Below are 19,032 nucleotides of genomic sequence, written 5' to 3'. Positions count from 1 at the left end.
GCAGCAAATATTCGTAAAAATCGTTAAAAATATTTGGAATGACAAATTGGCTCAGCAAACGACGGAAAGAATAAATAATTCTTGGTAATATTCCATGTTCAAATGATTCAGTTTATTATTTTAAATCATTTTTTGAATCTTCGTTCAATCCTCAAACGGTGTATGCTTTTTATTTATTAATTTTTTTAAAGTAGCTAAAAAGTAGCGAAGTAGCGACTACTTTTCAAAAGTAGTTTGTAGTTGCTACATTTTGGAAAAAGTAGTTGTAGTTGTAGTTAACTACATTTGTAATAAAGTAGTTATAGTTGTAGTTCGCTACGAATAAAATATAATTTTTCCAACCACTGCCCACGGACAAAATTTACTTTTCAATTTTTGCTGGTCTCTGGGAAAAAATAATCGATCGGAAAAATTTTCTGGCAGAATCTACAACTTATCATCTAATTTGGCAATTTTTGTCAGGTGAAAATCTTAAAACTTTCAACCTCAATTTTTTTTTTTCTTAAAAACCATCTTTTTCTGTCCGTGGATACAACAACCCGTTCACCCTGCGGACAGATGCCTTTGTACCCATGGACATATAAAAATATAATATATAAATAGGTCTGAGGAACTCCATTATACTCAATACATTTACATAAGCCATTTTATATTGAAATACTTCAAACATCCACTGAAAATAAAATTAAATGAAATATCCAACAGAAATTAAACTTTGTAAATTAATCGAAAGTTTTTTCAATTTTTTAAAAGTTTCCTCAATTTTTAACATAGTGAATTCTTTAAAAAAGTTATTAGTCTTGAGAGAGTTAATGGTGTTATGAATAATTGATATGCTTTTAAACAAAAAAATAACTAGATTCATGATAGTATGGCTCTCTATGTACCTACATAATAACTTCCAATTTATATGCAAATTAAAATCTTTAACAAAAATTAACCCATTACAAAAAAGTTAGTTTAGCTTAAACCAACAAAAAATGTAGAAAAGTAGACTTCAAATGAAAACAGGTGGGATTGACGGTCTATAGATCCTACAAGTGGGTGTTACTTCAACACTATATCGTAAAGCCCTACTTCAAATTCATCATCATTGTTAAAAGCAAATTTTAGACGTTGATAATAAGGCACCACTTTGAGGTACTTCACATTGTAAGAAGACTCAGGTGTGACCCAACGAGACTAAAAATTGCTGTCAGAAGGTACACATGGTTGTGTGTCTTTGGGTACAAAGGTATGCCATTTTGGTTTTGCAAGGCAGTCCCATCAACAGGACCACAGTTTTACAACACTAAAAACCAGAAACAAAACCATCAAAATATAGGGAATCATGATACCTACAACAAAAATGAATAATACAATCCACGACAGACTAAAAAAAAAGAAATTGCTCATGTTTTTTTTTTTACTTAGAGCCTGCTAAAACCGAAAAAATGTGATAGAATCTTAAACGTTCGTTTGATATCGTTGAAACTTCCTGGGGTACTGGAGAGGGCTGTGACATACACTTTGAACCCCAATTAGGATCTCTCTCGACGATGCTTCCCCTACCGATGCATCCATTGAAATATTTTTTTCGTAACTCAACAATTCATCATCCATAAAAAAAAGGGGGGGGGGAGGAAAAAAGTGAAGTAAAAAAAAAGAAAGAAAAAAGAAAAGCGATGTTGCACAGATTTTTGGGTTTAAAGAATCGAAAAAAAAAGCACAGTGAAGTCGCACAGGTTTGTTAGCGCAAAAAAAAAGTTGCAACAAAAAATAAAATACATTAAAAAAAAAAAAAAAGAAGGTGTTCAGGCTTGAGGGCGCAAGAGCGCATAGGCCTGAGGGCGCATCGGCCCTCGGATCGATATCCGACGGGCCAGTCCACCCCTGCGGCCTCAATAAATTTTGAAAGCCCCTCGCATAACTTCATTCGCCAGCATAGCTATCAGGTCAGACAACTAAGAAATAAATTTATCTAAAATAGTTGTTAAATTTGTTGCAATGATCAAATCCCATTTTCATAAATTCAATTCAGTCAAATTTTTAATGTCAAAATTTTGGATCTACGAATTTGGAGGTCCCTGACCTAGCTGGTGCGGCAAAGGCATTACCGCCCTATCACCGAGAGTTTTGTATCTCAGAGCCAGAAGGACGTCAGTCCAAAAATTGCGATTTTCTGTTTATTAGTACATTGTATGTAGAAGCCTGTCCCGCATTTTTATAGCATGCGTCCCATCCCATCCTTTGCATGCACCGGAATTTTTTTTTCCTCTCTCCCGTAAAATTATCATAATGTGACTTACGTCCCTTTGACTCTGAGGTACGGTACAGAATTATGTATTACCGATCAGAACGTTCTTGTTCTTTTCTATCTCTGTGATACTAACAAATTTGACGCAATTCAAGACACATCTGTCGCCAAAAAAGGGATCAACTCCCAGTAAAGGACTCCTTCCTTCAATGAAATGAAAGCGTTGTCAAATTTGTCAAACGTGCTGCCATCTAGTAGTGACGAAGTAGAAGAAAATCTACTAAATAACTAATAAAAACCACTAATTTAAATTTCAATGTAGCTTCAAGCAGAAATATTTTTTTTTTTTTAAAACTTGTAATGGTATTTCAGAAATGATAGAAAAGTGATGCGTAGAAATAAGAATAAAATTTCGAATTTTTCAAAAGTAAGAACTGGCGCGTTATTTCTTCTTGCACGGGCTCCTGGACTTCAGAAAAACTTGTAAAACCAGATCCGTCATTTTAAGTTTTCCGTGCTGGAGGGGGGCGGGGGCAGGAAAAGGGTATATCTAACTACATATTATACAAGAAAAAACAATTGCTTGCGTAAGAAAATTGTCGATTTTTAAATGTTCATCAGTTTTATTGATGCACTATTTTTGTCTTTCTAATGCAATTTTGTGCACTGTAATGCTAAAGCTAGTTTTGTGTTTAGAACGAATGTCATTTTCCATGAAAAGTTCTTGAGTAGGAAATTATTTTATTTCATGCACAACTACATCAATTTAATTCATTAATATAAGTGGGCGGCATTATTTCATTTCATCCACTCTGCGGCTAAGTGCTTAACCTGGCAGGGTTGCCCCTCCTATATTTCCCAAATGATATCACACAATTTTCATTTCTAACCTGATTAAACAGCGTATGAATAAAAAACTTTCCTTTCAGCATTCATTTAAATTTTGACGTCTTGAGAAAAATTATATTTCTCGCAATCACGAATGGCTGTTAGGGACCCTGCTCGTTGGGTTTCTTGTTTCTAGCAATTTAATTGAATGGAAATGGCCAAGAAATTTGCCCCCGTCATGTTATGACTGGTAATTTCCTAGAAAAGGTAATATAATGCGAATCCAAAAAGAAAAGAAATGATGATAAGGATGTTGTAATAAAGATTAAGATTTTATAACCGATATCCACCAATACACTTATCATAAAGATTATTTACGGCGCATAACGTTATGTAGGTTTATTCTTGTTTCAATTTTAAACGATGAGAATTAGTAATCTGGAAATTTTGTTTTTAGATAAAGTTTTGCTGGTTGAGGTCATCTGTATAGGGTTCTTTTTCACTAAGAAAAAATGAAATTTTACACCTCCCCCCCCCCCCTTTTTAGAAAAAAGAGTCAGCTCGAGCTAAGCCCTGAGGAGAAAAAAAGTAAAATAAAACCGCAGACGATTTGTAACTATGATAACGAGAATTGAGCTCTCTAAATAAATATTAAAAACATACGTCGTCATGCTCATCTGAAAAATCAAAGCAACATCAACTCTGGTCAATTCGTGAATGACCAAAATAATAATAATAATAATAATAATGCTTAGAGCAAAAAATAAGAGCATTGTATGTATTATCCACTTCTCTTTCATAAAATATCATTGAACGAGCAGTTAAAAAAAGGTTACGAAAAGTAAAACATTCAAAAAGACCTTACTAAGGTATAAGTAGAAATATGTGAATGTAATATTTGTTTTGTTCCATAAACAACTACAAAGTTCATTCTATCTTTTAGTACATTGTTTATTTCGTTTAAATCACAATTACCAAATTAAAAAAACCCATGAAGAAATTGAAACACTTTAGGTAGTCTTTTAGTAATAAATAACAATTAAGGCTGTAACGCGGAGAAGGGAACGAAACACAATTCGTGTATACTACACAAATTCAACAGTAGATGGCAGCAGCAACATTAAAAAAATTTTTTTTGTCGAGATTTGACGCTGGTTTCAAACAAAAACCAACTCGGATCCCCCCTCCCTTCTAAATTATAGCGACAGGAATTATGCATTTACAGTAAACTCCCGATTATCCGCGGAATAGGGTGGCATGGTAACAGCGGATTAGCGAAAACCGCGGATAATCCGAATAATAGTTAAAAAAACAATACTACTGTATAGCATAGCTAAAAAATATGAATAACACTCACAAACACCTTTAAATTGTTGCTAAAAACATTGCTACATTCCATTTACTAGCACTGGATGTAAAAAATATACATATGTAAACGCTAAAAACGAACAATAACACAATCATAAGTTTAAAAAAACGTTTAATGACCGTTGAAAAAATAGTGAAAAGACTCGCGGATAATCCGAGCCGCGGATAAACCGACCGCCGATAATCGGGAGTTTATTGTATTTACAAGACACGGTGGAAAACATTTTCCGTCAACCTTTATATGATTTCCATGTCCATGACTTCTTCGAACTACGCGTGCCTTTTAAAAGAGCCTAGTCATGGCATCCGTTAATGGTCAGTTGCTCAAAAGGTAAAAACTTATGAACAATATTAAGATGAAAAAAAAAAAAGATACTTGCATGAATAATTACTTTTTCGCCATTACGCAACTAAAGCAGAAGAGTTACGGAAGAAGATGACATACAGGAACGTCCTTGTTAATTCATTTGAGTGTCGAAACGAGACCCACGTGATAACAGGCCAGACAACTCCCCTCCCCCCCCGCTTCGTTACGCCACCAGTAGTCGATCAGATTGTCAGATAAACAACCATCAGACCAAGTTGTCAGATAAACAACTTGGCGCGAAACTTTGAAAGCAGTGCAGTCTACCAGTTAAACAATAGTGCTTCTTGGTCTGGTTGAAATAGATGAAATAGGAAATATTAACTTCGGCTGCACATTTTTGAATACAATACTGTTGGATTTATCTCATCCTTTCCACGTACCGGAATGTAGAGGCAATTAAAAATATGTATATAATATAAGTGTCTGCTGAGTGAATTTGAGTCAGCGATTTCCGCTTCCGAACAACCTGCATGTGAAGAAAAACGCTGGGCGTCTCATGGAATAAATTTTAAAGTTCGGAGGTAAGTACTTTTCTCAGATAAACAAATTTACATTTTATGCAGTTAAGATTACTTACGTTTTCCTCCATTACACGAACAATTGTCAGTTTCCTTTCTGATATCTTTGTCTGTAATTTGTAATTTCAGTATACTGCTTTAATATTTGAAACGCTTAACTTGCAACTTTTTATTTCTTTATTTTTTCAACTTTGTACACGCATTTATTCGAAATGGATTTTCCAAGCTGACAATATACATATGTCAGAATTTTCTGCAAATATACTTGTTGCTATCAGAAGCAACGTAACTTGGTGTTGATATTCAGTTAATATGTAAACAAGTTTATTGAAACAGGCTTTTAACTGAACTAATCTTATATTTTCCGTTTCGATTAAATTGTTTCATACGCTAGCATGTGTTATTTTGATCAAAAAACATTCCGTGATGGGCTTCCGTAGTTCTGAGATAGAAGATTAGATTTGAACGCCGGAGGTCGTGGGTCCGATACTCAAACATTTCCCCCCAACTACGCCCCTGCAATGTTATTCAAACAAGCTGGTTCTGTGCGTAAATTAAAAAAATATATACGGTTTTTTTTCACTGTTGTCTTTAAGTTTTATGATATTTATGCACTCATTGTGGTTAAGTTAACGGTATTCATAATTTCTGGGCTTGCGAAAGATTAGTTTTGAGCAGTGGATACACAACGTGTTTTTGCCGAATGCTCTGTGCTTGTTTGTTTATGCTTAAAAAGGGCAAAATATCTTGAACTACATATTTTTTGAACTCCTTGGGTTTTCTGTTAATAAGCTTTCAGGAACTCTGAAACTGTAACATAAATTGAATTAAGGGGCTGTCTATAAAGTATTATGCAAACTTTTGAACAAATCCCCCCCCCCCCCTCCTTGTTACATGTAACGCTGTTCAACATGAGCATATTGTTATAAACAACGCGTGATGTCACACTTCTTGTTATCCCCTCCCTTCCCCCTGTCACAAAACTGTCACATTGATTTCCTAAAAGAGCATACTCAGCAAAATGTTGATCTAAATTTAACATATATGAGGTTTTAAGTATTAAAGAAAGTTGCTAAAATGGTCATTCTATGAAAAGTTTTTTGAAAAAGGTTACTTTGTCATCAATTAATGCTTTTTAAAATATTTTTTCAAAAGCCTAAAATGATGAACTATTAAAGCCCCCCCCCCCCACACACAAGAATCATTAGCAGCAGAAAAAGCTGAAAATAGAAAAGTAGCCGAATTCCAAAAAAAAAGGCTGTTTAGATATTGAATACATTTTTTGGATGTACAACATACAGTATTCATGATGTTGTATTATACATTCTTTAATTAACGTTTTTTCAAGTTGAATTCCTGTGTAATTTTTCGAGAGTGCCCACCGAAGGGGGGGGGGGGGTTCGGAATCATAGTCTCATAGTAATGATAGCTTTTCAACGGCTATAGTTATAAATAACTGTGCCCTTGAAATTTTAAGGGAGATGGAGATGTTTTGGGGTTTTTTTTTTTTTTTTGAAGTTTTCATAATTGAAGGGGGTAGGGCACCGTCTACTTTGGGGGATGGCACCCAAGCATTCACGTCTTTTGAAAAGCATAAATTTGCTCAGCTAAGTTAACATTAATAATATGGTATTATGTACTTTAATTTGATGTTATGTCTTTGAAACATATTGCAGTCATGTTTCCCGTTTTCTTAAGTAAAAAATGTTTATTTATTTTTTAAAATTTCATTTAATTCTTATTCAAATACAATAGTAATATTATTTTTTGTTTTGATGTAATTGTAAAACGAAAGTTCATTCATTTATTTGAATACTTCTTAAGACTTAATGTTTCAATACAATATACGAGTAGTTAAAATGCGATTAGTTTAAAAAACAATTTCCAATGAAAAATAAAACTGTGTTTATTTATCACTTTGTTTTAACATGATTGTAAAATAAAATCGTGTTTAGTTATTTGAATACTTTGTAATACTTATAAATGTTTTTATGTTAAATACTATGAATTAAGCTCAGTGTATTTTTTAATGTATGATTATCGGTTCCTTTTTATGTTTTCAAATGAAAAAGTAGAACTTGTAATGCTACTAAAATAACAGAAGTCAATAATAAATAAAACCAAATAGTTTTATTTAACCAAAATATTAATCGAAGTGCTCACTTCCCAATATCATTGTGGATCGACAAACGATGACGTCATTTGCTAGTTGGATGGCCTTCCTATCTCGAAGGCCTCGGTCGAAATCCTAAAACTGCAGTATTCATTTTTATTGCGGTCAGTGGCGGATGGGACAGCATGAACCGGTCCTGGCATTTACAGGGCAACCGGGCCGATTACTTAAGACTTGCTCCTTGAAGAGGAGGACGCCCCCCCCCCTTCCTTTTAGTTTTTTCAGATGTTAAAGAGAGAGCGCATACATCTTCTAGTTTTAGGAGGGAGTCACCATTAGAATTTGAGGAGGATTAGGAGAAAAAATTAGGAGAATTGCGTTTATGAATGTGGGGAAAAAGAATTAATAATACAAACAACTGTGTAGTAAAAAGTGTAATGTTCGTTCAGACAATAGGGGGTTTGGGGGTACTCCCCCGGAAAATTTTTGAAGTTGTAGCTTCAAAAACATATTGTTAGACTGTTTTTAGATGATCTTGGGCGATGTTTGCGGGAGGGGGAACAAAGGGAAAATTCCCTCAAACGTTTTTTAAAATCAGAGCTTTAAAATGTATGTGTAAGCTATGTTTGGAAAAACTAGGGGAAGAAGAGGTTTAAGAATACTTTGTAGGCAAATTTTCTCAATTGAAGTTCCCAAAATACCTATTTAGGTGACAATTGACGCTCTTTGGGGGGGGGGGGGGCAACGTTTTTTTGAAATTGAAGTTCTTCAACAAGTTTGTTACCGATAAATTGCCCCCCTCCAACTCCAAGTCAGTATATGAGCAGAATGTACATTTTTAATGAACGTCTTTAGACTATCTCTGGCAATGTTAATGAGAGCAAAGATCCGGTGCTCCCCTCCCCCGGATTTTTTTTTTTATTTTGTTGTCTTAATAATGCATTCTAGATGATCTTATATAATGTTAGGGAAAAAAGAGGCTCGGCGGTACTCTCCAGAAAATTATTTCGAAATTGAAACTAAAGATAGGGATTGTAGGTCTTCTTTGGATAACGTAAAGGAGACCGACAATTCTTCGAAATTAAAGCTTAAAACACGTTATTTAAGTCGACTTTCAATGACGTGAGGAGGGAGGAGTTTTCGGGAGATGATCCGGAATAGAAGCCCATAAAACGAAATACGAAATTTAAGACGACCTTTAGTGATGCTGGCGAGCGTGTTGGGCCGGGACCGCCGCGAAACAGAGAATGGGGGGTTCTCTCTAAGATTCGCGGCGGTCCCGGTTGGGCACGCTCCAATGAAAATTTTTCGAAGTTAGCTTTTAAAACCCAGTTTTTGACGATCTTTGTTAATATTAGCAGGTAAAACTATTTGGAGACTCTCCTTCGGTAATTTTTCGAATTTTGAAACGCAGTTGTAGATGATATTCGCTAATGCTGTCAAGGGTTCGGGAGCTCTTCTTAGAAATCTTTTCAGAATTGAAGCCCTAAAAAAGGAATTTCAGACCATCTTTGGTGATACAAGGGGGTGGTTCGACTACCTCTGAAAATGTTCAAAATGGAAGTTCTAAAAACGAAACTTTTAAATGATCTTTAAGGGTGAGATGGAGGCGTTTCTGCAGGATTTGGGTGATCACTCTTCTGGAAGCTTTTCGAATTTGAAGTCTTAAATGTGAATTGTAGGCCGACTTTTATAATGGTAGGCGATAGCAGAAGGGACAGAGTTCGGATTTGGAAACGTTTCCCCTGCATTCTTTCAAAATAAAAGTTTTAAAACGAGTTTAAAAACTACCTCTCCCCCCCCCCGTATTTCTTTTTCAAGACTATTTTAGTTCTTCGGTTTTCCATAGTGAAATTTTCAATTTAAAACCAGATGTTTGTATTTGCTGGAATTTTAAAGCGTTTAGGATTCGTTAAAATAATCTTTTAACATTTTGGACTGATGAGTTACACTTCAGTGACACCGTAGGTCTTCTTTTCCCAACCTTATTTTATTTTAAATATCATGCCTCCAGCTAGAATCTCTTGATAAAGTTTTGGTTTACTTTCGTTTTATGCACTCAAACACTTGGTATTCATTACAATATTTTAAATCTCCCTTACTGCATTTTAACCCTTTTTCTATTTAAGACATGCTTCGGCGGCGCCTATAAAACTGTCATGATTATTCATCTATTCATTTATTGTATAAGGTAAAACTTGTCATAAATTTGTACTATGTATTGAATACTTTTTTCGTTGAAAAAAATGTTCGAAATTTGTCAGAATGTCCCGAAAAATTTCAGCTTCCTTTAGTTAGGCAAATTATAATAAAGAGCCGTGGATGTTTCTATATAATATTCAAAGGTTTCATTGTTTAAAATTCAACGGTTCCATTTTCTTTTTTAAATTTTGCTGAAAAAATACTTTTTGTCACTGGAATTTCACTTGGCATTTTATTACTATTATTTATTTATTTATTTTTAAATATTGAGAACGTTTTTCTTTTTCCTTTTTTTTCCATTACTAAATTAAAATTGGCAGCCTCAATTTATTCTACGCCTCCTCGGCGACGGCCCAGCCTTTATGTGTTCATTGTCCCCTACAGAGCATTACAGGTAGCTGTTAGGGCCTCAGAAGGTCCTCGAGAGTTATGCAACAAAGTAATCTTTCCGGCCGATGAATTTACAGAAACACAGTAAAACATTTTATTAATCACAGCATAAGTTTATGGAGTTCCCCCCCTTTTTTCAAAAAAATTTTGTAACCATTACTTTTCTTGCAACAATTTTCTTATAAGTCCTTTAGAAATATACCGGATTATTATGATATTTTCAGATATTTAAATAGTTTTCTTTTTATAAAAGGAAAAAAAAAGGAAAAGAAAAAAAATCATGGATTTTTTTTGTTCTTTTTACTATTTAATTCAAAAATTGAATGCGGCCCAAACAGAGGCGGCCCACCGGGCATTTGCCCGGCTGCCCGCCGGCCCCATCCGCCACTGATTGCGGTTACTGCAAACAATACAGCGAATTCCTTCAGATTTTGAAAAACTGACGCTAAGAAAAGCAGAAGACTCTTTGAATTAGAAATTTCCAAAGTCTATGTTTTACATGTTTAAATGTCCCAAAAATACAAATTTAGGAAGTTTTTGATTTTGAGTAGCGCGTTTTTATGAGCTTACGCACCTATTATTTTGAGTTGTTAAAAAGATATTTCACAGAGGTGAATATGTAGGGTACAAATCGAATTTTTTTTCTTCGTTTAAAAGATACGTCATCTTTTAACTTTGCTAATGTTAATGCCTTTAAAGCAGCACCCCCTCATTTGAATGACCTATTTTAGCACCAGTGGCGCAACTAGAAAATAAGCCTTTTTTTTGGGGGGGGGGGGGGGGGCACTGAAAAAAAATCTCATCTGAAAAGGGGGTCCTGTTGTTTTGAAATGCAATTTTAGACTGTCTTTGGTGATGTTTGGGTAAAGAAAGGTACAGAGGGTGCTCCGCGGAATTTGTATAAATCGAAGTCATAAACGCGAATATGGGTCATATTTATTTATTTACTTTAGGGTAAGAGATGCAACTTAAGGACTCTCTCCCCAATCTTTTTTTTTTTTTTTTTTTTTTTTGAAAAATAGATAGAAATCAATTGTGATCCCCCCTCCAATTTTTTTGAAATTGAAGCTCCAAAACGCAATTGTAGCCAAATTTTGTAAGTTTTTACGGAAGGAAGTTCTGAAGCTCTCCTTTAGAAATTTTTCAAAATTAAAGTCCTAAAAACTTTATCAATCTTCTATGATATTAGAAATAGAGGTTCAGAGGCTATTCCACTTAATTGTTTTCTAAGTGTGGTTTAATAAGCCTAATTTTTGATTGGTTCGGGGGGCCTTGCCCAAAGGGTTTCTGAAATTGAAGTCTTTAAAAACACGATTGAAAGACCATATGAAGTAACTTTTGGGCCGGCAATCTTTCGAAATGTAAGCTCCAAAAATGCATATTTAGGCCATTTTTGAACGCAATTTTAAGCGATGTTGTTTGACATTATGATGCTCCCCCTGGAAGTTTTGCGAAATTGAAGATCCGTAAGCGAATTTTGAGATGCTGACCAATGCTTTTGGTGTGAGTGGGGGTGGGGGGGGGAGAAAGGAGAGATTGGGAGGAGTAGCATTTTGAAGGTTTTTTGTTTTCAGACTAACGATAGAAAAAAAGAAAAGAAAAAAAAAACAGAAAGAAATAGGAGGGAGTGGGGCGGGGGGAGGGGGGGGGGAGTTAGTGGACCAATTAGCCACCAATAAAAATTTTTAATTCAAAGATTTCTTTTAAACAGAAATTAAGATTCATCCAACATTATTATTATTATTATTTATTAAAACTACTTAGTCTTCCTGTACGCGTTCCTTTTCTTTGTCTTGGGAAAAAAAAAAGACTTTTTCTGAAAATCATTCAAATCAGCATTCTGAGAGGGAGGGGCGGGGGTCTGTGCTCTCCCTCCCTCGCTCCAGGTTGCTCCACTGTGTAACAAATATCGCAAGGACGGATCCAGAAATGTTTCAAGGAGCGGCGGTTAACTTTTTAACTTACCTCTTACTACATATCTGATACTTGAGGAGGGGATGGGGGATGGGAGAGACTGCCACAGCATTTTATCCAACTAAGATATATTGATCCTCTGAACCAATTCCTTTCCTTATCCGTTGAAAGAGGTATTCTGTCATTTCATCTTAAAACTTCAATTTCGTAATAATTCCGTTAGAATGCTTTGAAACTCCCTCCTACTAACATCTTTGAAGGTAGTCTAAAATTGTGTTTTATGGAACTTCAGTTTCGAACAATTGCTGGAGGAAAATCACTAAACCCATTCTTACCCCTAACACTAACTGAGATGTCTAGAATCGTGTCTTTAAGACAAAGACTTAAATTTCGCGAAATAGCCTGGAGAATGTCTTTATCATCACTAAAGATACTCTAAAATTGCCTATTTGATACTTCAATTGCGAAAAGTTTCCAGGAGGGAGATTTGAACCCCATTCCTTTCCTTAACGTCATCAAACCTACACTTGCGTTTTAGGACTTCAAGTCGGAAAAATTGCCGCTGCTAGATCCCTCAAGGGAGGGGCGGCCGCCCTCCCTTGTATCCGTCCTTCATATTGATAGAATATTGAATGAAATTAAATTTGATTCATCATAAAGATTTCTGCCCCCCCCCCCCCCTCGAAGCAAAAGTCTGGTTACAGCCCTGATTCATAATTTGAGCCAACCGGAAGTTGTAATTTTACTATTACTTTAGGCTACGATTTGCTGTAGCCGATATTACCTTAATACAAAACGTGCAAGAAATTTTCACCGTTTCAATTCAGAAATAGAAATATTTCCAAAAACCAATTGTCATTAGTATTATTACTGTTATTAAATTAAAGAAACAAATAAACAAAAAATGCAAAGAGCTTACCGGGTGTGATATTTTCAATTCTGGGGGCGATTCCTTCATTACAACCTCCAACTACAGAAAATCCAAATCGCTTGTCATTTGGCCCCAGGACAATATCCACAATGTCACTTGCACCTCCTCCTTTGATTTGATCTGATTCACATTCCTTGAAAAGAAACAAGTGCGCTTAGCATTGGAATTGGATACTCGTCGAGAAAAGGCAAATTAAAGAGTGAAGTCTTTATAATATGCTCTTATACATAAGAGCCGATGATAGAGTAACCCGCGAGATTCAACAATGAAACTCGCGCCACGGTATGATAATTTGATAATATGTTTTGGTATCAACTATGAACTATCAAAGGGACCCCTGGCCCTCCAAATTAAGAACGACTGCGTGCCAGGCGCCTTTCCTTCAGAAGACAACACAATAGATGGTGGTGCCATCTATGGACAGTTCGAGAATTTAGAACCAGGCCAGGAGTCGAATAACTTTCTGGTCTGGCACCCCCAGAGGTATCGTTTCACATGGAGGAGATTGTGATAACGAGCATATTTAACGTCGCCCATTCACCATTAATGACGACGGTGGATCTTCGACCAGCGAGGATCGAACCCAAGACCCTCCGGCCCCATCAGGCCACCACGGCCCTGATGTTTTGGTAATGTTTAACATGCAGGGAAAGGCTTTATTGTGTCAAGGCTGAACAAGATCCGGTATCTTAATTGTTTTACTGGTAAGACTGTATCATTTCAGAGGAATGAAGAAACGAAAAAATGGTTAACAATGAACGCTACCTACTGGAGTTTAGTGTTAATCAACTGGAGTGAGGGTTACAATTCAAAGATCAAAATATCACCAAACAGGCAATGACTTCGTTCAAATGTAGAAGCAATTTTCACCCGTCATACCTTGACAGGCGATTTTTTAGTTAACAAACAAAGCAGAAAAATCGAGGTGAAGCTAGAATAAAATGAAAATTTGCACAAAATAACAGTAGTTGGGGCAAACCTAACCTGGCATCGGCGTAATGCTGTGATTAGGATCTGAGCAGCCTTCCCAGTGCTGCCATATTAGGTCTGACCTAACTATAGTTATAGGGACACTCCGATGTCTATGTGACCTCCCAATAAATTTCTTTCTTTAGCAAATTTTGTGTGACGATTCGTCAAATTTGCTTTTATACCTAATAGGGGAAGGTAACGACGCTCAGCGAGCAATCGCGCTCACCCAATGTATTTCTTAACAGAATACAAATTAAAAACTCACGATTGGTAATCACCAGTCGATACGAACCACTGTCAGAAACCCTAACCAACCTCCGAAGGAGGGTCTGAGACACATTTTGAACCAAAAAAAAAAAATAATAATAATAATAATAATAATAATAATTACAGTTTAGAGTTTTGAAATTTTTCGCACTGATTCACCACCTACTTGGCAAACAAAAATCGTAACATAAATATTTGGACAAACAAAAAAAAAAACAAAAAAAAAAAAATAATTTAAATTGTTAAAAAATTTTTTTTTTTTTTACACAAATAAGGTTTACTTTAAATCGCTAAAACTCGAAATATTCTTGATCAATTTTCAAATTTGTCTCAAAAAATTATGCTTAAATATTTAAGCTTTAATTTTTATTCAGCGATTAAAAAAATATTCATTCAGTAAAAAATAAAAAATATTTGAAAAAAAAATTCGATCGAGATACATTTTTTTTAAATTATATTTTTTGAAGCTAACATTTTTTAAAAAAAAAAATTGCCGAATGAAAATTAAAGTAAACCGCTTGAAAAAGATATGCTCCAAATTTCATGACTTTATCTTTATCAATTCTTGAATAATAAGAGTTTGAATGCAAACAATCAGGAAAAATTGCATCATGGAGAAAAACGCGTTTAAAGTTTTTAAGTTAAATATAACATTAGTTAAAAGCAAGCAACAAAAATAATTATATCTTTCGTTCTAATTAAGATAGAAACAAGATTCAAACGTTCTTTAAATAGAAAAAAAGCGGAAATTTTTTTTTTTAATATGGTAAAAAAAATTGCAAAATTTGACGAGTTTTGTGTCTCGGACCCCCTTAACCACCAAATGAAGCGTTGCTATTGACTGAAGAAGCATATAACAGGAAGTTCGAGTAGCTGGTGGTAGTTCCAATCGACTTATGAACACTCGACTTACGAGCGGGACGTCCATTCGGACGAGGGCAATGTGTACTTGACGTGTTGAACTCAGAATTTTGATAAGTTTTCTTACGTAGAAATTGACAATATGACTCTATTGCCATCATTACCGAGTATTTACTGGTGGGATAAATCACTGCCTAATTACACAACGGTCCCCTATTTCCCGTCAGTCTCGATCTGGTTTCAGTGAACTTTTTCCTGTCTCCTTCATTTTCAAGCGTTGAAAACTCGTTGGTAGGAGTGTGCCGATCCTCTAGGGTTCCATCGTGCAGAATTTGAAATATTTGTACATTATATATGTACGATGAGTTTTCGTTTTATTACTTTTTGCACACAGGCAAGATTGCTACAATCATTAAAACACTACTGCTTTCAACGAACTTCCTTTTAAGAAATCGGTTATGAAAGTGCCTGTTTTTTATTAAGAAAAATTACGCAAATAAAGGTTTTTGCACAATATAAGTATTCATTTTTAATTTTTGTTTTTTTTTTTTTTTTTGGCTTTAACTTTGTACGTTCTAGCCCGAAAATGTCACGGGCATGAGCAGGGCCCGCCGGCCTGAGAGCCGATGCGCCCTAAAACCTAAACTTTTTTTTTAAATTTACTTTTAATTTTCTTTTAAATTTCATTAATTTTTTGGTGCTAATTTCCTTATTTTTTAAAAATTTGTCACATTTTTTTTATTTTTTGGCGCAATTTCCTTATTTATTATTATTAATTTTTGCGCTCACAAAGCTGTGTGACTTCATTTTTTTTTTAAAACTCGTAAACGTGTGTGCCATCTTTTTTTTTTCCTTTAAATTTTTTTTATTATTCACCTTTTTTTTTGCACATTTTTATTTTGCTTTCTGCACTTTTTTTTTTTAACTTTCTGCACTTTTTTGCATCTTTTTTCTTACTTGCACTTTTTTTTGCGTCCTTTGGAGGCCAATGTTGGTGCCCTCTTACGGGACCCAGTCCGCCCCTGGGCACGGGAAATAGAAGACAAAAACCCAGTCCATGATTTTGAAGAGGCCGTGCGGGAAGGTATTAAATATAGTGCGAAAGCATATAATGATGTGCCTGAGGCTTTGTGCCATTTGAATTTGAATACAGCTTTAAAGTGCAGCGTTTAACAGCAGCTTTAATAGTCCAAAAAAAGTAAACAAACATTCCTCATCTTCCTCAGCCCCTGTTGTATCCCTGGTGATGATTACACCTCTTTCGTTGAAGAGGAGTCTTTTCATTACGAACGTTGCTGCGCTCCTAGGCATTTACAAAACGAGTCTTTCTGCCCTTGAAAAATGTCTTACATGATGATGCACAATGGAGAAAGGTGGGGGGACATAAAAGCTTGTGGCTTTTTAGAAATACGGTTCAAGCACAGCTGGAATTCGCTACCATCCGCATCCGTTGTCTATTTTATAGGTCAGTATGTGATAATTAAATGTGGTTTTTATAAAAACTTCGCCAGATACGAAACACAATTTTATTCTTGAATCTTCAACTCCTAACCTAATATTATTAGTTGTAATTTCAGGGTTTTTTGTTTCGAAAACTGTACACGAGTTGGATCCATAGAATTGCAAAAGACAAAAAAATCTGATTTTGAATACGAGAAAAATCATAATCATGAAATGCTTTTAACCTACTAAACTTGACATGAAATCTCTTCAAAAAAAAAAAAACGTAGAAAACTTTTGCCTTAAGAGCAACAAGCAATGTTGTTAAAATTATGTACATTTTTCAAAGTCCTATGAAAAAAAAATCGGTATATGGGTCATTCTTCAAAAGGTGTAATTTTTCTGTCACACGCCTTTTACCGTAAAAACTTTAAGGAACAGTTCATTTAACAATGATTTTTAATTTCACCAAAAATATAACTATTTAAGCGTGCCAACAAATTTTTAATTATAATTTTTATTTTAGTATATTTTTGGTTCACAACATGTGAATTCTCACCTCCGTGGCATGTCACACACCTTGTGTGACAGTTTATGTTGCTTAATAACTTGTTTAATTAAAAGTATGTACTTATTTATTTATTATTCCTTTCGCCAAGTGTCTCAAATACTAATTGTTTTGGTACATTTAATTTTTTAATATTGTGTTGTAGTGCGTTTTAGTAGGATCAGGAGTCATGTCACACAATAAATCCCCACCTCCATTACCTAAACACAAAATGCTATTCCTCATTAACACGTGGCAGTAATGACATCAAACTTATTTACTGTGATACAAGGGAGTCCCCTTGTTTATTTTCAGCCGTAGTTGAAGTTGTGAGATTTTTGTCTAAAAAACAAGAAGGTAGATTTTTGCTTTAAAAACTTAGTGTGGTTATCCCGACTCCTCACCTCCGTGAACTTGAATTTCAGGGATGTAAATTAGTGTAAAAAAAAAGAAGTGAACATGTGTTCATATGCTTAACATGTGCAGATTGTAGCAACGAAGGAAAAAAAAAATCGTGAAAAACGCATCCATTAGGCCTATATTAATGGAAAATTCCTCACCTCCGTGAATCTCATCTTCATGACAACCTTATCAATGTCATTATTTCTGAGGTGAAAATAAATGATGGAGAGGAAATACACCAATAATAGGCATTCTACCAAAATTATAAATTGCCAGTATATCCTCAAATTTACTAAATGCTCTTTTTCAACATACATTTGAAACTACGAATTAGGCCGTACTTTAATTAAGAGAGCTTAATATTATATTCCCACTAATCATTAAAATAACTGATTGTTTGCACAATTAGCAAAATTACTACTTCGATATTAAATTAGACTCGATTTTTAAATATTAAAAGTTTATTTATTTACTTTTTTAAATTTCTACAAACACATTTTTCGGCATTTTTTAATTATTTTTATTTATGAGTAAAATAATTGGAACTTAGCTGCGCCATTGTTTATAATTATTTCAAGTAGCCAAGTAGGTAAAATTTTCATGTAAGAATGAAAAAAAAAGAAGAAAAAGAAAATATAAAAAAAAAGGTCTCGAAATTGAAAAATATTTGCGTTCAAAAGTTACGTTTTCTGGAGAATAACCCATAAAGAGAATTAAAAAAAAAAAAAAAAAAAAAAAAAAAAAAAAAAAAAAACTGTTGGAGATGTAGTGAGATTTGGGGGAATGTTTCAGAGTTATTTAATTTTAAAATAGCTGAACATAATCAAAATAGCATTTAAACAAAACAACGGGCAACACGGATCTGCTCCGCGGACCGGATGTGGGCCATGGGCCGTAGAGTAGGGCACTACTGCATTAGATGGAACGTATTTCAGCTATGTAAGATGAATTTGTAACTTTTTTTACTTAACACTAATTCTATTTGAACAAGGAAAAATCATTTCTTGATTCTGAAAAGAAAGAGAAGGATTCATCATTTAGTGAATTTAGAGAAATTCGTTGCTGGTGGAGAAAAATGTCGATGAAGATAGTATTATTGAGTGGATTGATTCGTGACACTAATGATTGATTGTGACCGCTAGCGCAGCCAGAAATGCCTTCTGGAGAGGTTTTTCGATCAAAAATACCTTCCGGATGGTTTTTTTTTTTTTTTTTTGATGAAAAATACCTTCTGGAGGAAGTTTTTTTTGGTCAAAAATACCTTCTAAGGGGATTTTTTGATCAAAACAGCTCTTTCATGTGCATAAACTACTGTGTTAGAATTTGAATTTATGTTAAGCCAAAGGCTCGGGGGGGGGGGGGGGGGGGGTTACCCACCTACACTAATGTTTCAGGCTCGAAGAATTTAAAGATAGCGATGAAGATTTTAGAAAGATTGAAGAAAAAGCATTTCATGGTATAAGGACGGCAGGGTGGCGTAGAGGTTAGACGTTGGCCTCTTTTTCCGGGTTCAAAACCGGCTTCCATCGGTAGATTTTCAAGATGCAGAAAATCGTCAGCGCTTTCTGAGGATGAAATGGAACATGGCAGAGAAAACAGAGAGCAGTACTTATTTTGGTTTTTAATAGTTAGAATTTTTGACACATTGCATTAAATTAAAAAAAAAAATATGCAGA

General features: G+C 34.7%; 1 protein-coding gene across 1 annotated transcript in view; it reads right to left on the bottom strand.

Annotated features, from left to right (window-relative positions):
- LOC129222781 (protein PALS1-like) overlaps positions 1 to 19,032 on the bottom strand; it is a 203,997-nt gene that overhangs the window by 139,481 nt on the left and 45,484 nt on the right. Inside the window, exon 3 of the mRNA XM_054857318.1 lies at positions 12,856 to 13,000. Within this exon, the coding sequence (XP_054713293.1) occupies positions 12,856 to 13,000 (145 nt within the window). The remainder of the gene's footprint in view (positions 1 to 12,855; positions 13,001 to 19,032) is intronic.

Source organism: Uloborus diversus, chromosome 5, assembly GCF_026930045.1.
Source record: "Uloborus diversus isolate 005 chromosome 5, Udiv.v.3.1, whole genome shotgun sequence".
In the NCBI taxonomy this organism is placed as follows: Eukaryota; Metazoa; Arthropoda; class Arachnida; order Araneae; family Uloboridae; genus Uloborus; species Uloborus diversus.
The sequence above is the reverse complement of the archived record's forward strand: the minus strand, read 5'-3'. Positions and strand labels throughout refer to the sequence as shown.